This window comes from Vombatus ursinus, unplaced genomic scaffold (genome assembly GCF_900497805.2).
Source record: "Vombatus ursinus unplaced genomic scaffold, bare-nosed wombat genome assembly UNPS02006874.1, whole genome shotgun sequence".
Taxonomy (NCBI): domain Eukaryota; kingdom Metazoa; phylum Chordata; class Mammalia; order Diprotodontia; family Vombatidae; genus Vombatus; species Vombatus ursinus.
Window position 1 is genome coordinate 9,651,816 of NW_020946652.1, and position 24,033 is coordinate 9,675,848.

General features: G+C 45.2%; 1 protein-coding gene across 1 annotated transcript in view; it reads right to left on the reverse strand.

The window, feature by feature from the left end:
• RABEP1 (rabaptin, RAB GTPase binding effector protein 1) overlaps window positions 1-8,348 on the reverse strand; it is a 58,536-nt gene extending 50,188 nt beyond the window's left edge. The window contains exon 1 of the mRNA XM_027848713.1: window positions 8,281-8,348. Within this exon, the coding sequence (XP_027704514.1) occupies window positions 8,281-8,323 (43 nt within the window). The 5' untranslated portion in view covers window positions 8,324-8,348. The remainder of the gene's footprint in view (window positions 1-8,280) is intronic.
• Window positions 8,349-24,033: the final 15,685 nt, after the last annotated feature.

The following is a 24,033-nucleotide window of genomic DNA, read 5'->3' on the forward strand; positions in this document are numbered from 1 at the left end:
GTGTGTGTGTGTGTGTGTGTGTGTGTGTGTGTGTGTGTGTGTGTGTGGTCTGACTGCCTCTGGGTAACAGCAGAGTTCATCACATGCAGGTGTGCATCTACATACAAATGGACAACCCCCACAGATTATCCATCTAACTGCAGACCAAAACCAAAACTATGGGCATCTCTTCATCCACCTGGTTTTTCCTTTCAGATGGTTAGGCCCAACTAAGAACACTTTGCTCACCCAGGATGCTCTGGACACTTCTCAGCTTGGTGCATCTGGCACAACAGGATCTACCACCCTGAGCACCTGAAGGACCGCTCCATCAGTAGGAAAGCCTGTCTTGACGTGGACAATGGGCTTCATCTCAGGGGCAGGAACAAATCTCATTGGTGCGCTTCCACCTCCCAGTTTTACACCACACAGATTAATAATGATCAGAGCATTGAATGAGGTCCTCTCTAGCTGCTGTATAAACATAAAATCTGATGGAAATATCTCCACCTCCTGGCTTTCCAGGCTTCCTTTAAGTCTCAGCTAAAAATCTTTTAGAAGAGGCCTTTCCCAACCAATCTTAATTCTAGTACATGTTCTCCGTTAATTATGTACTATTTCTCCTTGACATACTTGTTTGTTTTCTCACTCATTAGACTGTAAGCTCCTCAAGGCAGCTTAAAATATCTCCCACTTTTAGTCAGTCAGTCGATCAATAAGCATTTATTAAGTGCCTACTATATGCCAGGCACTGTGCTAGGAGCTGGTGTCACCAAAAAGAGGCAAAAGACAGTCCTTGCCCTCAAGGAGCTTACAATCTAACGGGGAAGACAACAAGCAAACAAACACGCACCAACAAGTTGTAAGTAATTAAGACAGGGAAGGCAATGGAATTGAGAGGAGTTGAGAAAGGCTTCCTCTACAGGATGGGATTTTAGTTAGCCCTTAAAAGAAGTCAGGGAAGGCAGAAGTCGGAGATGAGGGAGAGTGTTCCAGGCCTGGAGTCCAGAGATACAGAGTTTTGCTTGTGATCAGGAGGTCAGGGTCACTGGATCAAAGTGTATGGGTGTTGGAGAATAAGGAAAGTATGAGGGGGCTAGATTTGAACTCCAAAGAGGGTGTTTCTTATTTAATCCAGGAGGCGATACAAGTCAATGAAGTCTACTGAGTAGAGGGTGACATGGTCAGACCTGCGCTTTTGGAAAAATCATTTCAGTGACTGGAGGGTGGACTGGAGTGGGAAGAGACTGGAGGCAGGCAGATCCCCCAGCACCTACTGCAATGGTACAGATGTGAGGAGAAAAGGGTCCGCACCAGGGAGTAGGCAGGGTCCAAACAGATGCTGCAGAGGTGAGACGGGCTGGTCTTGGCAATAAGGGATACCAAGGATAACTCCCAGATTTCAAGCCTGGGGGAATGGGAAGATGGTGTTGGCCCGTCTAATTGATAGGAAAGGGTTTGGGGGAAAGATGAGTTCTGTTTTAGAAATTATGAACTTAAGGCAAATGTCTGAGAGGCAGTTGGAGATCCAAGACAGGAGGTCAACAGGGACACTGGGGCAGAAAAGGTAGATTTGAGAATCAGCACAGAGATGTCATTAAATCCAAGGGTTCTCATGAGATCACCAAATAAGATAGTATAAAGATGAAGGAGAAAGGCCCAGAACAGAAACCTGTGGGCATGACTTGGATAAGGATCCTGCAAAGGAGACAGAGAAGGCAAAGTCAGATATGCAGGAGGAAAACCCAGAGAAAGTGGTGTCCTGAAAACCTAGAGAGAAGAGAGCGTCAAGGAGGAGAGGGTGATCAACAGTGTCAAAGGCTGCAGGGAAGTCAAGGAAAATGAGAATTGAGAAAAGGCCATTGGATTTGCCAGTCTTTGGAGAGAGCAGTTTTGGTAGAGTAAGGTCAGAAGCTGGATTGTAAAGGCTTAAGAAAAGAGAAAGAGGGGGCAGAGCCAAGATGGTGGAGTAAAAGCAGTGACGTGCTTGAGCTCTCCCCCAAACCCCTCCAAATACCTATCAAAAATGGCTCTAAACAAATTCTAAAGCATCAGAACCCACAAAAAGACAAAGTGAAACAAATTTCCAGCCAAAGACAGCCTGGATGGTTGATCGGAAAGGTATATCGCACTGGGCTGGGAGATGAGCGCAGTTCAACATGGGCGTGGCAGGCCACAGCGAACCTGGAGCAGCCCTCAGAGGACTGAATCACAGGCAGCTGTGGAGGTTTCCAGACTTCTCAACCTATGAAGGCCAAAGACAACTTAGAAGGTCAGTGGGAAAAGTCTGTTTCCACGGTAGTGAGACAGAAGCACGGTGGGATTCCAGCCCCATTCCCCGAGCTCAGCCCCAGGGTGGCAGCTGCCTCCCGAGCTTCTGGCCCACAGACTGAGGGGGAATCAAGTGGCTGATCAGAGCAGGATTGCAGGGATCTCTCTGCTGGTGCAGGATTCTCTTGCTTTGCCCATACTTGGATCTGGGTCACAGTTGTGGGTGGAGGTCCTGGGGCAAGGAGGAGCACTGGCATGGTGGAGCTTGTAGTAGCTGTGGAGAGGAAATCCTCATAGTTCCAAGACAGAAAAGAGTGCTGGTGGTCACTCATAGACCAGAGCACAGGCCAGGAAAGGAGTAAACACCTCTCCCTTGATCATAGCACCTTGGAAGAATGGAAAATTTACAGGTCACTAGAAGTATCTCTGAAAACAGCTGCACAAAACCCCTGAAGCTTAGAACAGTACATTCTCCACACTGGAAACAGACCCCTACCTTAACAAAGAGTTTATAACTCAAGTAATTGGCCGGGATCATGAGTAAGCAGTGCAAAAAGAGTCAGACTATATTATCTTACTTTGGTGACAAAGAAGATCAAAACATACAACCAGAAGAAGACAACGAAGACAAAGCTCCTACATCCAAAGCCTCCAAGAAAAAATATGAATTGGTCCCAGGCCATGGAAGAGCTCAAAAAGGATTTTGAGAAGCAAGTAAGAGAAGTAGAGGAAAAACTGAGAGTGATGCTAAAGTAGACCCAAAAAAATCCTGAAGAAAATAACACCTTAAAAATTGGCCTAACCCAAATGGCAAAAGAGGTCCAAAAAGCCAATGAGGAGAAGAATGCCCTAAAAAGCAAAATTGGCCAAATGGAAAAGGAAGTCCAAAAGATTACTGAAGAAAATTAGAATGGAGCAATTGAAAGCTAGTGACAATTTGAGAAATCAAGGCACTGTAACACTAATCCAAAAGAATGAAAAAATAGAAGAGAATGTGAAATATCTCACTGGAAAAACAACTAACCTGGAAAATAGATCCAGGAGAGAGAACTTAAAAATTATTGGACTATCTGAAAGCCCTAATCAAAAAGACCCTAGACATCATCTTTCAAGAAATTATCAAGGAAAACTGCCCTGATATTCTAGAACCAGAGGGCAAAATAGAAATTGAAAGAATCTACCAATCTCCTCCTGAAAGAGATCCCCAAAGGAAAACTCCTAGGAATATTGTAGCCAAATTCCAGAATTCCCAGGTCAAGGAGAAAATATTGCAAGCAGCCAGAAAGAAACAATTCAAGAATTGTGGAAACACAATCAGGACAACACAAGATTTAGCAGCTTCTACAGTAAGGGTCTAGAGGGCATGGAGTATGATATTCTAGAGGGCAAAGGAGATAGGACTACAACCAAGAATCACCTACCCAGCAAAACTGAGTATAATCCTTCAGCATAAAAAATGGTCATTCAATGAAATAGGGGACTTTCAAGCATTCCTGAGGAAAAGACCAAAGCTGAATAGAAAATTTGACTTTCAAATACAGGACTCAAGTGAAATATGGAAGAGGTAAACAGGAAAGAGAAATCATAAGAGACTCATTGAAGTTGAAATGTTTACATTCCTGCAGGGAAAGATGATATTTGTAAATCATGAGTCCTTTGTCAGTATTAGGGTAGTTGGAGGGAAAAAAATTATATGTATGTATAGATAGGTAAATAGAGGGCACAGGGTGAGTTGAAGATGAAGGGGTGATATCTGGAAAATAAAATTAAGGGGTGAGAGAGGCTTATACTGGGAGAAGGAAAAAGGGAGAGGTAGAATGGGGTAAATTATCTCACATGAAACAGACATGAAAAGGCTTTTACAGTGGAGAGGAAATGGGAGAAGGTGAGAAGGAATGAGTGAACCTTATTCTCATAGGATTTGGCTTAAGGAGGGAATAACATACACAATGGGGTATGGAAATCTATCTTACCCTACAGGAAAATAAAGGGGGAAGGGGACAAGAGAGCAGGGGGTTGATAGAGGGGAGGGCAGATTGAGGGAGGGGATAATCAAAAGCAAACACTTCTGAGGAGGGACAGGGTCAAAAGAGAGAATAGAATAAATGGGGGGGTAGGATAGGATGAAGGGAAATATACTTAGTTTTTCACAACAGGACTACTATGGAAGTGTTTTGCATGACTACACATCTATAACCTGTATCGAGATGCTTGCCTTATCAATGAGGGTAGGTGGGGAGGGAGGAAGGGAGAATATTTGTAACTCAAAGTTTTAAAAACATTTGTTAAAAAAAAAATTAAATTAAATTAAATTAAATTTTAAAAAAAAGAAAAGAGAAAGAAAATCTGGCCTCACACTTACTAGCTGTGTGACCCTGGGCAAGTCATTTAACCCCAAGGAGCTGGAGAAGGAAATGGCACATATCTCCAATGATCTTTGCAAAGATAACCCCCAACAGGGTCATGAAGAGTTGAACACAACTGAAAAACAACTGAACAACAAAGAAAAAAAGACAGAGGCACCAACTGTAATCGGCTTTTTGAGTTGCTGACCCATAAAGGGCAGAAGAGACCTAGGATGACTGTTATGGGGATGGAAGGACCAAGTGAGGGTTTTTTTTTTTTTTAGGATAGGGGAGACTCAGGCCTGTTTACGGGCAGTAGAGAGGGGGTGTGAAAGCGATTCATCAAACCAAATGCTTTTTAGAGTCTACAAATAAGAAGCACCCTGGGACCTGTATTTTCTCTATGCTTCAGTGAACAGTGCTGTGATCCACTATGGGATATCCCCTGAGATGAGAAAGGCTGTTGTTTCCTTTCTAACTCCCTCCTGAGGGAGGCTGCCACTGCAAGAGTTGACAGTAAAGATGGATGGGAAAGTCAGCACCTAGAGTTTGGTGGCTGAGGTTTTCTGGCCACCTTTTCCCCCGTTAGTAAGGCCTGAGACGTTTTTCCAAAACTCTGATATCTCTCATCATTCTCAAATTGTGGCTTCAGCACCGGACCTCCTCTTTGTAACACTTAATCTGAAGCTGCTTTTTCCATCATTGTTTTCTCCATAAAAGTATCAAAAGGACAATGATGGTAGAGTCCAAATGTAGCCAGTGGCCTTGAGGATGAAAAGCTGTGCAGCACAGGGTCTAGAGCTTGGACCTGAGCTGTGTGACCCTGGACAAGTCACTGAACCGTTAAATGCCTCAGTTTTCTTATCTGTATACTGAGAGGACCTATCTCCCAGGGTTGTCTGAAGATCACATGAGATCATAGGCTTGAATGTCAAAGTGCTCTATGAATGTGCACTATCATCATTATTAGTAATATGCTATAAATCAACATAAGGTATTTCAAGTCTTAGTGGAGATTTAAACTATCAAAGTTTCAAGCTGCACTAAGACACTTGAGATGCCCTGTATAGGTGTGTCTATGTACACATGGGCTTTTGCACCTACAAATAGGTGTGCACATACATGTGTGTAGACACATGCACACATATATCCACATGTATGTACACATACATGTATACATAGATTGGCTGGTGTTTCCCCTTTTTGTCTGTCGTCTTTCCAGTTTCAGCCTTCAATGGCCTCAATGTAACTTCACTTAGCTGGGTCTCTCACTAGCTTTCTCTAAACTGGTTTTCCACCTAACTTCTCTTACTTAATCCGGAAATACTGCTCACGTTCTTTCACCAGCCTTCTCCACAGCACTTTATATAGCATTTCTATTTGAAAGGAGCTCACAGGTTCTCCTCTGAGGCAAATAAAGTCATTGATACAGTTGGATTTCTCCTATGTCCAAAGGCAACAATAAATATAATTCCTGGGGCATCCAGTTATCTTTCATTGCAGTGTTTGTGAAAAGACCACCATGAAAATAACTGCAACTTGGTCACTAACATCATCTGCAGATGACACAGAGGTATAGAAACTCTACAAAGAGTTTAAGAAGACCCTAACCCAAATTAAATCAATGTATACAATGCCCCGGTGAGAATGGCTGAGAACTGCAAGTGTGTGAGTGTGTGTGTGTGTCTGTGTGTGTGTGTGTGTGTGTGTGTGTGTGTTTTGGAAAGAAAACGTAGCTAAGAAATAATGAATAAGAAAACCCAAAGATTTATAAACAACCAAAAAAGTCTCCCTCTCTTCTAGAAAAGAATCAGAAAGCACCAAGTAATATCACAAAAGATGAAACTGATTATATTTGAGTAGCCAGGAAATGAGTCCTAACTGATAGGAGAGTCAATGGGCTGTGACAGTCAAACCACTTGTTTGAACAAAAATCAAAATTATCATAAGAGTGAAAAAAATAAGTGATGATGTGCAATTAAAACTATTAAGTTACTACTACCAGAAAATAGGATATGGACAGAAGAAAGTACATCCACACCAATTATGATAATTCTATACACAAGTGTGACTCACATGAATAAGCCTGCACAATAAAGAGACAAGAAGAGCTTTAAAAAAAAAAAAGCAGTTTAGCCACAATCACTTGACGTATTTGCCAATCTGAGAGCTGTGCAGCCAAGGGTGCAGGCTAAAGTTATATGAAAGGACAACCCTATCTACAAATAGCAACAGAGGAATGGTCAGTGAAAGGATAACTAAGGAGCTGTTAGGCTATATGGTAAGTAAAAATTCAGCATGTCCCATTGAAAACAATACTGGATAGATATCATTCTGCAATGCACTACTTGATCCCTGGGAGCCTCAGTTTCCTCCTCTGTAAAATGAGGAAGGTTGACTACATGAGATCAAGGGTTCCCTCCAGCTACAAAGCTATGCTGTAATACTCTAAATGTAGACACAAATATAGAAATGAATGGAAGGGGATACCCAAACTGTTAGGAATATACTAAACACAGAATCTCATTGGAGTGTAAAGAGTTGTAAATCTATGTGTACCTGGACTTTTGGATCTCGCAATGCAGCTGCATAATAAATTGTAAGACTGGATTTAAAAACAGCAATGAACAACCCTCCATCCAGAGACCTTTAACCTCACCCAAGCGGGCCAGGATCCCCCAGGACAACTGCATCAAAAGGCACTGAAGGAGGATGGCCAAGCCCTGCCAAGCTCGCCTTCAGCGACGTCTAGTCCTCGTGGACCCAGGAGATGCCTCTTCGTCTTGCTGTCCCCCACCCCCCTCTCCAGGATGGGAGGTGACAGCTGCTCCCCCTTCCCAGGGGAAGGAGAAGCCAAAGCAAGCCAACACCTCCCCAGGGGGCCCGGCCTGCAGATCTGATAACATTGTTTCCAGTCCCAAAGGCTGGAACAAAGTGACATTTACACAACAAGGCACCCAGTGGGCACAGCCCTGCCAAAGGGAGCCAGGGAGCGCTGCCACCCTATTTTTACAGAGGGGGAAAACCCAGCCTGCGTGGGACTCGAACCCATGTCTCCCGGCCTCCGTGCAGGAATACACACACACACACACACACACACACACAGGCTAAAAGCATCGAGTGACTAGGCTCCCTTCCTCTATACCAAGATCCAATTACTCTATGGATGGAGATTACAGCCCCTGGCCAGTTTTCCCACAAGTCCCAAGCACTGAGCAGCTCCTGGGCACCCCGCTGGGCCCCAGACTTGGAGAGCTGGGGCAATCCGGGAAGGCTTCCCAAAGGGGGCAGGAGATGAGAACAGGTGGTTTCCAGGGGGAGGCGGCGCGCAGCCTCAGGCAGCCCATCCCGCGCTAGGAAAGACCCGCAGGGCCACCGGGGGCCCCTGGGAGCCACAGCATGTCCTGCAGCGGCCCGAGCGAGGGAAGGGGCAGCTCCGGGAGCCGCGCGGGTGGCTCTGGCGGCGGCAAGGTCACAGGCCAGGGGGCGGGAAAGGCCGAGCGGCTCGGCCTCCCTGCCCCCTCTCCCCACCGCCCCCTCCTCGGGCAGGGCCTTGAACGCCGCCCGCACAGACAGAGGGAATCCCGGGGCCCCGCCCGCCCCGCCTCCGGCTCGAGCTCGGGCCCGGCCCGGGCCTCCCTCCGTCCCTCCCGGCCGCCGCCGCCGCCGCCGCCTCCGGTCTCACCATCGGAAGCGGCCTCTCCTCCTCCAGGGCCCGGCTGCGCCATGAGCGGCCCAAGCGGACAGCGGGGCCGGGGCCGGGGCCGGGGCCGGGACAGGCGCGGCCTCAGCGGGCGCCGGGGCCGCCGCGGGAACCGTGGGGCCAGGCCGCCGGCCGCCGCCGCCTCCTCATCCTGACAGCCGCCGGGGCGCGCTTTGCGCAGGCGCCGCCGCCGGAGCACGTGACCCAGCCCCACGGGGACGAAGAGGGGGCCGGGAGGAGGGGGGAGGGACTAGCGCTCGAGAGGCGGGGAGAGAGGAGAGCGACAGCTGGGAGAGGCCGAGCGGGAGGAGAGGGGGCGGGGCTACACGGGAGGGGCGGGGATAGAGACGGCAGGGAGAGGCAAAGTGGGCGGGGAAGGGGCGGGGATAGAAGAGAACTGGCGAGGCAGGACGGGAGGAGGCAGCATGGAGCTAAACACGACAGCATGGAGAGGAGGCAGGAATAGAAGAGAACTACAATAGTCAATAGACATTTATTAAATGTCTATTACGTGCCAGGCAGTGCGCTGTGCGCCGGGGAGACAGAAAGAGGCAAAAGACAGCCCCTGCCCTCAATGCGCTTACAATCTAATGGGGGAAACAGCTTGCAAAAACGTACAAAGCCAAGGAGATAATGGACAGAGGGAAGACACCGGAATTAAGAAGCGGGTGGGGAAGGCTTCCTATAGAAGCTGGGGTTGCAGCTGGGACTTTGAGGAAGCCAGGTACGTAAGTGTGAGGAGATGAGGAGGGAGAGCTTTCTAGGCCTGGGGAACGGAGAGGAGAACAGCCAGGAGGCTGGGGACACCGGATCGGGGAGTACATGGGGGATGGAAGGTGTAAGAAGACCACAAAGGTAGGAGGGGGCAGGGCCGCTGTGGTTGGGAAAGGGAGAGAGAAAGCGGAGACGGGGATGGAGGAGAGGGACAGATGAGAGGCGGACACCTGAAGAGGCGGGGTAGAATGAAGAGACCGCTAGGAGAAGGCAAACTGGGGCAGAAAGGGCGGGGCTACGGGAATGGGGCGGGGTAGAGGAGAGCGACCCCCGCCCCGGAAAGGGCACTGGCCGACCGGGCTAGATGTAGGGAAAAGGCGGGGCTAGAGAAGGAGCGGGGGAGAGCCAGGAGAGGGGCAGGTCGGGGCGGGGCCATGGGAGAGAGGCGGGGCTAAAAGCGGGATGGAGGCGGGGCTGGGGGAGGGGGGAGGAGCCTCGTCTCTCCCGGGGGGAGGAGCCTCGTCTCTCCCGGGGCGACCCCCAGGAAGCTCCCATTCCCTTCCCAGCGGCTGTTCAGCTGGACCTCATCATTCCATCACCTCTGGAACTCTCCCCGTGGAGGACGGCCATCGATAAGCGATCCTCCCTCACTTTGCTTTCCGATTTCCAAGAGGTTTAGAGTGGTATTCATTGCGTCAGATACTTTCTAAGTCTAGGAGTTAAATGCTCCCCTCGGGGTCTGGAGGTGTTCAGGACAAAAATCATGTAATCAGACAGGTCGGACCCACCTCGTGGGTGCCCACACCTCGGCCACCAATTTTTTTCAGACCTTGCCAGTGGCAGCCCAGGACCCTGAACTCGAGAGTCCTGGAAATGGGGGTGCCCCCGAGACCCCAGCCCTGCTTCCACCCGCCACTGAGGTGAGAAATCCAAGGATCCGCCTTGCTCATCAGAGCCCTTAGCCCAGTACCTGGCACAGATCAGGTGCTTCATAAATGGTTTTCCCTTTCATCCCGAGAAGGACTGTCACCGCACCTCTACCACCGCCAATCCCACCTCCTTCTCCACACTCACAGTCATTCTCTGGGGAGGCAGCCCTCACCACCAAATGCCAACCAAATGGCACGCCAGGGCGGGCAAGCCAGCCTGGCAGAAGCATCGAGAAAGGGCCGAGGCATTGAAACCACGGCCACCCGGACCACCTTCTCCTCTGCAAACACTGGGGCAAGCGAAGTGTCCAGCCCAGTGTCCTGGGACGCAACCCTTGCGAGTTAGTGCAGCTGCTACAGCCACAGCTACCGAAGACCTAGAAAGGGAAGGTCTTCCCACCAAAGTCCTCGGCACCGTCACAGCTCAACATCAGAAACTTTTTATTAAATACTTTTCACTGCTGTCTTTTGTTTTCGTCATCACCATAGTTTCCTCAAATATCCATTACCCCCCCCCTTGCCCAGAAAGCTACCCCATAAAACAAATTATTTGAGACCTCGCCCCCCAAAAGTAAGGGTAAGGAAGAGGGGGGAGGGGAGCCTGTCCAGCCAATGCAATGAAACAGTCCAAATTACATGCAACGTGTAACACTGCGGACCTCCCACCTCCACAGGGGTGGGTTGGGAGCGTCCTTTCCTATTTCTTCTTTTTTTTTTAATTTTTAGGCAATTGGGGTTAAGTGATTTGCCCCAGTCACATGGTTAGTGTCAAGTGTTTGGTCTGAGGTCGGATTTGAACTCAGGTCCTCCTGATTTCGGGGCAGGTGCTCTATCCACTGCACCACCTAGCTGCCCCTATTTCTTCTTTCAAGACATGCTTGTTCTTTATAATTTTGCAACATTGAATTTCTTTCCTTTTTAATATGTACATATATATATATTGTTTCATTAAATATTTCTCAATAACTTGTAAACAAATTTTAACATTTTTGAGTTCCATATTCGATTCTTCCCTCCTGCCCTTCCCTCTCCTTGAGAAGACAAGTGATTTGATATGGATTATGTATGTGAAGTCAAGCAAAACATATCTTCACATTAGCCAGCAACATTTAATTTTTATTGTGTGGTTTATCAAATTCTCATTTCCTTCTGCATACTGTGTACCTAATCTGTTCCACTGATCAACCTCACAATTTCTTAATCAATACCAAATGGTTTTGATGATTATTGCTTTGTTGTATATTTGAGATCTAGCAGCACCAGACATACTGGTCACCTATGCTGGCTTCTTCCTGCCTGCAGGGAACAGAGACACCATTGCTTCCAGCCTGAGAACAGAGAAATATCCCATCAGGTCTCCACCCCACCATTACTCCCCAGCCTGAGCCACCCAACCCTCTGAAAGGACTCCACCTCCAAGCTTAATCCCTAAGTGCTATTAATAACCCACCTGAACTAATTTATCAGTGATTAACAAATTTCCACGTGATTATATCTTCATCATCCCAGTGATTCTGAACTCCCAGAGCTGTGTCATTATTTAAACCCTGTTCTCCCCCCCCCCCCACTGCCTCATTCCCATTCTTTTTAACCCAACCCCCCTCACTACCAGTGTCTCACACTAATACCCACTCAGGTCACAGTGTTCTGGAATGTTGGTTCCACCTGTAACAAACTTGTTTTCACCTCAAATCTTTTCCTTTCCCACTCCTTCCATCTTCTGGCTCTCACTGGGACCCAGCTCCCTCCTAAATGACACAGCTTCCCTGACCACTCTTTCCAGCACTGACTGCACTTTCACTCATTCCCTTGACTTATAGTCAAGGTAGGGAAAAGGAATATAGTATATAACATATAGTATATAGTATATAGAATATAGTATATAGTACCTACTATGTGCCAGGTACCATGCTAAGTGCTTTACAAAATATTATATCAGTTGATTCTCACAGTCAAGAAGTAGGTGTTAGTATTATTCCCATTTTACATATGAGTAAACTGAGGCAGAGAGCACTTAAGTGACTTGTCCATGGTCACACAGCTAGGAAGTGTCTGAGACCAAATGTGAACTCAGGTCTTCCTCTTCAGGCTCAGGGTTCTATCCACTGTGGCACACACTGAAGCCTCTACGTGGTAGGGAAGTTGTAATTCTTCTTGCTCCCCATTGCCATGTCAAAGCTCACTTTCCACCACCGTGACTCAGTAACCTCTCCACCTTTGAGGTTCACACAATCCATATTTACCATACAATCAAAATTCTTGTAGCTGGGGTCTACAAACCTCCACAACACTCTCCTTTCCTCAATGATTTCACTCCTTCCCAGCTACTGCCTTCATTCTAGGGGACTTCAACATGCATAGTGACACTTCCTCAAACTCTGGGCACTCACTGCAGCAAGACTTGCTATCCCACTCATTTATAAACATTTTCATTCCCCCCTTAAACCTCCCATAGCCACCCTTCCCAGTTAGTCAGTAAATCTGCCAGTCATAAACATTTATTATGTGCCTACTGTGTGCCAGGCACTGTGCTGAGTGCTGAGGATACAAAGGAAGACAAAAGATTAGTCCCTGTTTCCCAGTAGTTCACAATCTAATGGGGGAGACACCATGCAAACGTCTCTGTACAAACAAGTTATATACAAGATAAATCAGAAATAATCAGCAGAGGGGAGACACTGGGATTAAGATAGATCAGAAAAAGCTTCCTGTGGAAGACAGAACTTTATCTGGAACTCAGAGGAAGCCTGCCCTAACCCTAATTCTGAGGCATTGGTAGATGGAGGAATAACTAAGAGGCCTTCTCAGCTGACAGCCTTCCCCGTGAGAACCACCTCTAATCCTCTCCTCCTCATCTCACACTGCCCAGGTGCTTTCAGCCATCACCTCTGCCTTCACCCCTGTCTCATATGAAGAGTGACCCTTCTTGTCAAGGCAAACTCCTCTGCATTCACAAATGATCCCATCCCAGTAGATTGCCCTTCTCTCACTTATCTACGATCTCTCCCTGCCCACTGGCTGCTTCCTACAAGCACTTCTCATGATCCCAACATCCTCCAAAAACCTCCCATGGTTCCTCTATCCCTGCTAGTTATGATGCCATATCTCTCCTCCCTTGTGTGGCTAAACACCTTGAGAAGACTGTCTACAATATGAGCTCCCGCTTCCTCTCTTCCCACTATCCTCCACAGTCCCTGTTCCAACCTCATCCTTCCACCCAAACTCCTCCTTCCCAAGTTACTAGCGATCTCCTCGTTGCCAAACCCAATGGCCTTTTCTCATTGCTCATGCTTTTGGACGTCTCTTTAGCCTTTGATGTTCTTGACCGTCCCCTTCCCATTGATGCTATCTCCTCTCTGGGTTTTTGTGGCGCTGCTCTCTCTGGGGTCTCCTCCTGCTTACCTGAATCCATGTCGATCTCATGTGAAGGGCTCAGTCCTTGAATTCCTGGAGGCTGAGCCTTGTCTACAGCCAGGAGATTCAGCATGCTGTTGGATCCTCTTGAGTTGCTGTTCATTGCTCCAGAACTGGCCACACTCTCCTCCCTTCCTCGTCTTGACCCTTACGTGAACGAGCTCACTTCTACCTGCCCTCTTCTCTAGAATCCTTTGCCTCTTTATCATGTCACCAACCATGCCCTGCCAACCCTGCTGGAATATATGTGCTATCAGGCATCAGTGGTTCTTTGGAGAGGAAAGGAGGGGTAGAATTCCTTGATCCCTGAGTGTGTGTGTGCCAGAGAGAGGCATGCTACCCATGGGGAAGAAAGGAATCAGGCTAGTTAGTGCTGGGAGCCTCCCCTTCCTGATCACCCTCCTCCATATGTCTGTGGTTCCCTTAAAAGATGCATCTGGCCCTGAATACAGCTCTTCAGATGCTTTCTGGAGAGCACAGGGGTCAGTGGGACCACAACCTTCCTGTGTCTGGACAATGAACTTTTCTTGGCCCCTTTGGGAGGTCCAAAGCTCTCTGCCATGAGGGGCTGGGCCTGAGACAGACTTGAATGTGCTGGCTATGAGTGGGAGTTGATGGCTTTGGACCACTTCACCAAACACATTGCAGTGGAAGGGCTGCCTTCTCTGGTTCCTCTGTCACTCCCATCCCCAGGCCAGATCAGACGTGACAAAGAAACACAACAAAAAAGAGTTATTGCCAAGGATGCCCCAGGGTCACGTACAACTTTTCCCATAGGATAGAAGGAACTTCTTTTGCTGTCTGCATTTACTTAAGGTAGTTTACATGTGGAGTCGTAGGTCACATTCCGATTCTAGTCTTATCACCTACACTTGCCACATGTATTATCCTCCGTCTTGTTGTTTTTCTGTAAACCATTCATGGGAAACTAGATGGTATAAGTCATCTATTGTTCCATAAATGCAGACGAATGCAATTAGTCAGCAATTCTGGGAAAAGAAAGACCTTGAAACCCAGCTGCCCCCCTCCACAATGACTGAAACTCATTCTTCCCCTTCTCTTCCCCCCTCCAATTGGAAAATCCATCATCTTTCCTTCAATTAGAAATCAGATTGCCTAATCTTGTATTCTGGTTGATATCCTGTTAATTGTTTTCTTTTAATGCATACAAATCTGTCTCCCCTTGTATCTGGGGTCCAGTGCCAAGCTGAGGCGGCCTGCTCCTATGTGTCAGGCAGTAGGCATGCATTGCTCAATACATCGATGTGATATGCTTGGAAACTTAAACCCTTGTTTCCTCTGTTATTTCAGATTTCATCCGTCGTAGTTTTTGGCAATCCGAGCTAGGTTGAGTTAGGACTCTCAACCCCAGGATGACCCCCCAGCCTTTCAGAAAAACTTTCTGGAACACTCTCTAAATGGGAATTTTTCATGGAAGACTGCCCCGGTGGTCGGAGTCACACCTCAACTTCAGACTCTTCTGAGTTAAGGTAAGGTTTACCCCTACATTTCTGGGGATGGTTTACCCCGACCCTGCTGGGGGAAATATACTGCCTTTAAGGGAACTTTGGGTTAAGAGATTCTTCCTTTAATGGAATGATGGGCTCTGGTAATAGTAAAATACTGAAGGATTCCCCCTTGGAAAAATTTCTTTTTTGAATCAGACCAAGGAAGAGGTTACTGTTAAATTGACCCCTCTCACCTCAGGAAAGTTCTTATTGGCTTGGAACTTCCCATATAGTAGTGGAGGGGGTGACTAAAAGGTAGAGTTCTCAAATTATGCTAAACAGGTCCCAAATTTGGTGGCAAATGAAAGGCTTTAATGTTCCGCTTTCAGTAGGAGATAAGGAGGCTAACAAGTGTGTGTTTTTATGTCTGTAGAATGCAGGAAAGTTTTTGTCCTGTGTAGGATTGATTGTTGTTTATAGATTCTTCTGCCTTGAAAGATTTCTGAGGGGAAAATGTGGCCAGCCAGGACAGACGAAAAGATACAGCCAAAGAGTTGAGCATAAGGGAAGGTGAATGACGGCTCATCTTTGAAGCGTTTCTCCAAGCTTTCTGTCATCTGATGTTAAACTCTCTGTCCGGGTGCACAAGACCAGCTCCCACTTCAGGCTTTCAGATGCTAACTACTAAAAAAACACCTTAGATTTTGGAGGCTTGGAGATGAAGGTTGAAGATGAATCATTTTAAGATTGCGGGGAGAGTTCCTGGGACATTGGGTGGGGGGAAGATTCCAGGAATTCACCCCCTTCTCTGTGTCCTTGTGATAAGGCACTTAGCAAGAGCTTAATATCTTATTTAAACCTTATTAAAACCTTGTTTTAAGGAAAAAAATAAGAATTCCATAAAAGTTTCAGAGGGCAAAAAGTACTTAGATCACTCCTCTCCTGGAGACAGAGAGCTATTATTTTAGTGTAATGAAGGAAGACAGCTAGTTTGAAAGTAACCACAGAGTGAAGAAAAAAAAATATGTTATATATATATACTATATGTTTGCATTTTAATTATCTGAAATTTAAATAGTTGCTTCTTGTAACCCTTTCTTGACCATGAGAAGAAAAAAGCTTGTTTAAATCAGGGAGCAACTTTAAAATAAGTGAAATTTAATTAAAGAATGGAAAGGGGAGGTGACAAGGAACTAGGATTGTCTTTCGAGAAGGCTGAAGTAGAACTTTAAAAGCTTTATGTAACAGAACTAATTGTTTAGGTAAATTAGAAGCAAGGTCACAAAAAAATAGAAAGAAACAATGCATTTGTAATCTTTTAGGAACCCCAAAGAGTAACAGTATTGCAATTAATTGTGGTTGTGTAAAGTTTTGTACTAAATTGCAAAGGAATAATTCTATGAAAGAAAGATTCATTGTTTAGATAGTTTGAGATATGATTAGGAAACATAGTACTCGGCCCCTGAAAGACCTGATCGGAATTTGAGGCTGCTGCTCTGAATCTCTCCCTATCGTTTGATTGGGATTAAAACTGAAAAACCTCTGGGAAAGAGAGGATGGGGCTAGATTATGAACACAAAAGGAATTGATTTTGCTCTTTGGGTGATGTTTGAAAGAAAATAAATAAAAAAGTTTATGGAAAGGTGAAAATACTACCTTGAACCTTTGAAAATAGGCTAATTGTTAACTCTGGGCTCTAAATTTTTAAAGTGCAGGTGCCTAATAGACCTGGAAAATTGAGGTTTTGATTTTATGGTTGTAAATCCAGATTTGATTTGGTTGAAATTTGTCCTGTGACTAAATTATGATGTGGTGAAATGTACAATCCTGTGAGGGATTGTCTGATGTTGGCTACGTGCCACGTGGGGGTTGTGGCAAGATGGGCAAGGGACAAGATATTAGGAAGTAACCGGAGCTCACGGTCCCGAGGCAGGGGGCTGTGCCATGTGGAGTTGTGGTGAACTGGGGTAGGAACAGGATACGGGGAAGTAGCTGGAGCATGTGCTCCTGAGGCAGGGGGCTGTGCCACTTGGGAGTGGGACGGCAGCGAACGAGCTCCCTTTGTCTAGTCCTCTCCCTAGGTGCAGCGCTAACCCCAGACGTATCCTTCCTGTATCTGGGCCTAGCTTCCTTTGTCACGTCCTCTCCCTTGGTGCAGTGCTAACCCCAGACATCCCCTTCTGGTATCTGATCCTACAGCCAATCACTAGTAGGCGAGCTGAGGAGGAGGGGCTAGGAAGGTTTTTATGTCTGTAGGGACAGTAGGGGTCGGAGCTCGCTCTCTTGCTCCTGCTCTTGCTTTCCTGCTTGGCCTTGCTGTGATGGTCTCTGAATAAAGTTCGAGTGCTTGCACCTCCCGATCAGCTCGTCTCTATGTTTATCCGGGTGGGCTCCGAGGACTGGTGAGTATGACCCTGGCAGCCTGCTCCTGTTAGAAGGAGAGTGCATGGCGCGACCGGCACACAATCCTATTAATTGTGGCATCAAATGCAAAAAAAAAAAATTCTTGAAAAATGCAGGGAAATCTGATGTACATTCCAGTCTTTCAAATGTATTAGTTGTGTGATCTTAAGCAAGTTATCTTATCTCTGTTTACCTCAGTTTCCTGATCTATAAAGAGGAAAATAATAATGGTATCCACCTCCCAGAATTGTTGTGAGGATCAAATAATATAGTGATTATGAAGTGCTTAACACAGTGACCAGCGTAAGGTAAGCACAATATAAAACTTAACTATTGTTACTATTATTATTTCTTCAATTGGATGTAATTGTTTCATATTTGATAACTCTATGCCAGATGTGATTAGTTCTGATCTTAGATGTGATTTACCTAACACTCATTCCACCTCCTGTTTTCCTTGAAGTCCCAGATGAATGTGATTTTAGATGTGATTAGTCTAAAATGCCACAGGTGATAAAATGAATGATTTTCTATGTAAGATAATTTGGAAATGTATTTGGCTGAATTGTCAACATCTGACTGGTAATAAGTTTTGCTTCATATTTTAAATGCACAATATTTATATGTTATCATTGTGTTTCTAAATATTTTTCTTATATTGTGAAATTTGAGAAACTATTTATCAGAAATGCTGTTAGACAAATAACTTCTCTTTTTATCTAGATTCTGTTAGACTATGAATTGAGCTGTTAAAAGAATGTGATAAAAGGGGCAGCTAGGTGATGCAGTGGATAGAGCACCAGTCCTGGAGTCAGGAGGACCTGAGTTCAAATTTGACCTCAGATACTTGATACTTACTAGCTGTGTGACCCTGGGCAACTCACTTAACCCTGATTGCCTCACCAGAAAGTAAAAACAAAAATAAAAGAATGTGATAAAAGTAGAGATTTGGAAACTGTTAAATATTTCATGAGAAGCTAGGCAGCAAAGTGGATAGAGTGCTGGGCCTGGAGTCAGCAAGACTCATCTCCCTAAGTTCAAATATGACTCTTACTAGCTATGTGGCCCTGAGCAAGTCACTTTATCCTGTTTGCCTCAGTTTTCTCATCTGTAAAATGAGCTAGAGGAGGAAATGGCAAGCCACTGTGACAAGATTTGGAGTGGTGGAACCCTGAGAATGCCAAGGCACAGTTGCCGGGAATGAATTCATACACCCAAATTGTCTTCCATTCAAGTGGCAAACGTTTCCTGTAAATCAGGCAAAGGTTCTTAGGGAACTTGCAAGCTAGTGAGGATGGTGGTGGGGCTTGTATGGAAAAGGGACAAGGGTGAAGAATGACAAGGATGCTCATTAGATAATCTAGGGACTTCAAGGGATATATCCAAGGTCCAGGTGTCTTTGGGGGCAGGTGCCTATACCCTATGGATGGGAAAATACAGGGAGTCCCCGGAGAGAACTTTGTTTACACCAGACACTGAGGAAGAAAAGACAGTTTTTGGTTAGTTGCCAGAGGCATGAACCTGGGGGATCTGGCATGGGGGGAATCCTTGGGCCAGGCACCCCTGTGTCCATTCCTATAGCAGAGTCAGACCTACAACAAGGCAAATTTTTCTCACAGGACAGGGGCCTACCGAGAGATAGGGAGGGTTCCAGGGACATGATCTTAAGGCTGGGGTGCACAAACAAGCACCCCATAAACTGCAGCATCTGTGCCAAGAAAACCCCAAATGGGGTCACAAAGAGTCAGATGTGACTGAAAAACAAATATTTAATGGGGTGTATTTTGTATTTAAAAACAAATAGATAACAATAATAACAATAATTTGTTATGCATGACACTTTGTCATGGCCTAAGGTAGGGACCTCTTGACTCAGTTTCTTCATTGTGCTATTTCCTTTCTAAACAGGAAATTTCCTCTCATTCATCCTGGGCCTGGCTTCTGATACTCTATGAATAGTGAGGGGCTTTACTACATGACTGGCTGTCAGATATGACTCATGCCTGGGCTCAAACAGAACTAAGGGAGTTTTCCCCCCGTTATGACATATGACATCATATAACTATATCCCTCCTTTTCCTTTTATAGCAAAGTTCTATAACTAGGATAGGTGAGTAGTAGAAGTTTCATAAGTACAATACTAAATCTACTAATTAATAGATTGATACTGCAACATCTCTGAGTTACTATAATAGGATGCAAGTATGAATAATCTTACATTTTAATCTGTATTTGTTGTCAAATTATAACATAGAGATGATATCCTCCTAAAGAGGGAATTTGATTTAAGCAAAGTAATAAGACAAAGATAGAATGTAAACAATTTTCTAATTAAATGGAATAATAAATTTTGAGAAAGCATCAGGATTAGATTACTTTCTCTAAGAACTATATACTTACATATACAATTGACTTCCAAATGTATCTCATATGAAAATTCAGGCTTTGGTTTTGTTTTAGTAATAAGTTCTTAAAATTGGATTAAGGATTTTACATATAGCATAGTATTGATAATTGTAAAGAAAGTGAAATTATTTTTCCACTTTAAAGTATCTGTCTGCTCATTTTAAAAGACGGAAGGGTTCATTTTACAAGTTAGACCCTCGTGATTTTTTATTTTTTAGATTCTTATATCAGGTACAAGGTTTAGGTCAAGAGAGAAACAGCAAGTGGTATATAAAAACTGATATTCTCTAAAGTCTCAAAGTGAATTATGGATTGCTAATTTGGTGTTCTTCTTCTAGTTTTGTTGTTAATAGGATCAGCTCCATAAGGCTTGAGCTGGTGTTATTTTAACCACATGAACTGGTTACTGGAAAACCAAATGTAGTAGGTTGTATTAAACTATATTAAGTTGTGTTACTGGAAGATTTTAGCAGAATTATTAAAGAATCCCTACAAGTGATTTGGAACCAGAGAAGCAGAGCCCCCTTCAGAGCTGCCCTGAGAATGAGACCTATTCCAGAAGGTCCAAGAGAAGATATTTCCTGGGACTAGAAGACTACATGGGGCATCTGGGTTACAAATATGGTGATTAAATGAACCTCAGTAGGTTCCTAGGATACATGGAGGCTTGATGTTATTTAATATTTATTAATATTTAATATTGATGATCATCATTGTATAGCTTTGGTCTTTTCGTGGTATTTATGTTTGCTGGGTTTTCTTAGTTATATTGGTGACATATAAATCTCCCCTCTCAAAATTAATCCATTGTGAGCATTCTTAGTAATTTGATCTGTAGCCTGATTTAGCTTACCTCTAGAGTCTATTTAGCAAGGTTTGTATATCACCATCATTGGTTGTAGATTCTTTGTTAGCTGTTATACCAAGCTATGTGAAAGGATACTTTGCAGTGGTCTTTTCTTGGTATGTAATTCCAATTCTGATTATATGAAAAACCTTAGAGGTTTTACTTATAGATAAGTGATTCATGGGAAGTGGGCTGGCCCCTACCCCATTAATTAAATGGGGAATTGATGAGATCAAGTGAAGGCCAGTTACAACACGGAGTTGGTTTGGTGTGGAATCAAGAGACCAGTCAGATTCTATGGTGTCTGACTCCATCTTGTGCTGCCACATGTATTACCCTCTGTCCTGTTGTTTTTCCGCAAATCATTCATGGGAAATTAGATGATAGAAGTTATCTGTTGTTTCATAGATGGATACAATTAATCAGCATCTTCCAATTATGGGAGAAAAGAAAGATCTCAAAATCCAACATGACCAAAACTCACTCTCCCCTGTCCTGCCAAATTGGAAAATCCATCATCTTTCCTCCAATTAGATATCAGATTACCTAATTTTGTATTCTGGTTGATATCCTGTTAATTGTGTTTTGTTTTGTTTTTATCCTGATATCCTCATGATATCCTGTTAATTGCTTTAATGCATAAAAATCTGTCTCCTCCTATATTTGGGGTCCAATGCCAAGCTGATCAACACATGCTCCTGTGTGTTGGGCAGTTGGCATGCATTGCTTAACACGTCGATATGCTTGGAAGCTTGAACCTTTGTTTCCTCAGTTATTTCAGATTTCACCCATCACAAGAGGACCTAGGGAAGAAGCAGCCAGCACCTACTGGAGACAACACTTGCCCTTGCACCCAGTGACCCTTCATGGAAAGAACTTTCTCAAGCTGATCTTTATCCCTCTCTAGGCTCTGGGTAGCAAGTACAATGGGAGAGGGAAATGGGGACTTTGAAGAAGTAAGAGAACATAGGACTTGATCTATGGCCCTTCCTCCCACAGACCACAGACTTTCCCACCACCTTGTCTCTCGTTACTGCTTTCTACCTCAGCCCCTTATCTGAACCAGGAGTGAGTCCCCCACACCTATCCCCCTCTCTACCCCAATCTAAATGGGCACTGCCAAGCTTAATGTACCCAAAGAAAGGGAAGGGCTGAATGGGGTGTTAGTCCTTTCCTCCCCTGAGCTCCTCATTGGCCCTTACCTGAGCAGATGAGAAGTGTCAGAGGTAGGCACCTGCCCTGTGGAAGGACTTCATGCTGTTACTGTAGGTGGTTTGCCTCTCGATGATTGCTATATCTGCTTTTAAGAAGGGCAGGCAAGTGAGCATCATGGTCCATGTGTGCTGTGATTTGGAAAAGTTGCTGAGGGTGCAATCTCCATGGGGGCCATCTGAGGGGGGTCACCTGATAGTATCCTGAGGTGGAGCTACCAGCCCTCATGAATGTGCCACCTCCGGCTGTCTACCAATGTCCCTGAAGCCTTCTCAGCTGCTGTCTGGGTTCCAAATGGCATTGTCCAGGGTCTAAAGTATATAGACACTAACACACTAAGCTTCCTGAGCACATCATGATTGAGCCTCGTCTTCATTTCCTTCCTTTCTTGGCAGGACCCAAAAGGAAATCACAGGCATACTCTAGCTTAGAGTTTTCCCCCACCATAGCAAATGTAGCAGGAATAATTTGGTCTCTATCACCTATTCCCACATCTGAGTGATTCAGCTTTCTTTGCAACACTCAGATTTCCAAGCACTGAATGGTTAATTTGGCAGGAACGGAGAGTGAGTGAAGGGGAGCATAGTGAGGGTGCAAAGGTGAGGGCAGGACCAGACTTCGAGGGGCTGTGAATGCCAAACAGAAGGCTTTGTAGTCGGCTTAGAAGCCCTAGAGGGCCACTGGAGCTTTCTGTGCAGGGGAGACAGAGCCAGGGCTGAGAGCCTAGAAGATCACAGAGGCAGCGGTTGTAAACTTCAAAAAACCCACTTCCCAAATAGAGAGAAGTTCTGGTGGAGTCAGAACAGAATTATTTATTAAAAAAAAAAAAGAAATTAGACACATACGCCAGGGCAACTAACCACAAAGGAGATGTTCAAGGAGGGGTTAGGAGGAGGGTGGACAGACTTTGCCAGGAGCAGGGGCCACAGAAGCAGAATCTTTTGCAGCAACATTGACCACTAGGCTGGCTTAAGCCAGCTCAAGGAGCATAGCCCAGTACCAGCAAAGGCGTCTGGGAATTAGCATGTCTTTTGACTCCCTGCAAGCTCCTGATTGACTCCTTTTGGTCAGCAGGCCACTACATCTGTACAGTAAGATACCTCATGGAAAACAGACATGTTAGTCTCAAGAGTATTTTCACATCCCGCTTTTGGTCAGGGTAGCCACAGGGCCCTCCACTGACCAAGGAGGCATGATCTGTTGAACCATAATTTTGTTACCCTGTATGGTTTCCCTTTGCATAGATCCAACAACAGGTGAGGATGACGGCTTTTTCTAGGACCTGAAGGGGACTCCTGAAGGGGCTTTGGGTTTCTTCTCCTTCCTTAGCATTGAGGAAGGCAGAAGGGAGAGGGGAAAAAAGGTGAGGGGGGAGCCATGATGGAATTAGCAGGGTCCACAAAACAGATAATGGCAATAAGCGCTAATGAAATGACAGAGCCCAAGGCAAACAATAAAAATCAGGAATAAAAGAAAACCCCAAACAAAGTGACTGTTTGGTGGTCGGGGTACCAGATATTCTGGAGTCACGGGGGAGCAGTCTCCTTGAGATGTTGTCTGCTTTGGGGCCTGCTTAAAGTGGACTTTGAGTCCCTCGCCAGGTTCAGTGGTCCACTTGGGGACTGGAGCCTTCTTCAAATGAGAGAAATGTACCCAGAAGACCATTCCCTCAAGTTTGCCAGCTGTGGGAGGAGTCAGAAGGCCCTTAGATTGAGTAAGGCCAATTAATTAAAAGGAAATAATATAAGATTAGGTAATCTGATTTCTAATTAGATGAACTTTCCAAATTGGAAGGGGGAGAGTGAACAGGTGCAATTCCCTGAATTCAGAAAAGGAGGTGTCCCACTCCCCAAGTATCTATAAACAATCAAAGGAACATGGGAACAATAGCTGATTGATCAGTGTGCAGCTAGTTTTCAGATGACACACACTGCTTGCCCTATTGTTTTAATGGAATGAAGGAAGTTTGGAAGTAATCCCAGAGTGAAAGGGAAAAAAAATCGGTATATGGTTTTCAACTTTATACTTGCCTCTCATTAACCCTTCCTTGATCATGAAATAAGAAAAGATTGTTTAAATCAGAGACCCTGTAATCAAAACTCGAAACAATAGTAAATTATAGTCGCACAACAAAACCACAACTTAGGACTTGAATATCTTTATTTTTCTCTTTATAGATCAGGAAACTGAGGCAGACAGAGATAAGATAACTTGCTCAAGATCACAAAGCTAATAAATTTCTGCATCTGGAATGTAACTCATTTCCCCGAATTTTTCCAGCATTTTTTTCCCCAGCACCTTTATTTGGGAACCTGATGTGAAATGAAAGAGGTTAACAGGGTCAGAGGGGAGAGGGTGTCTG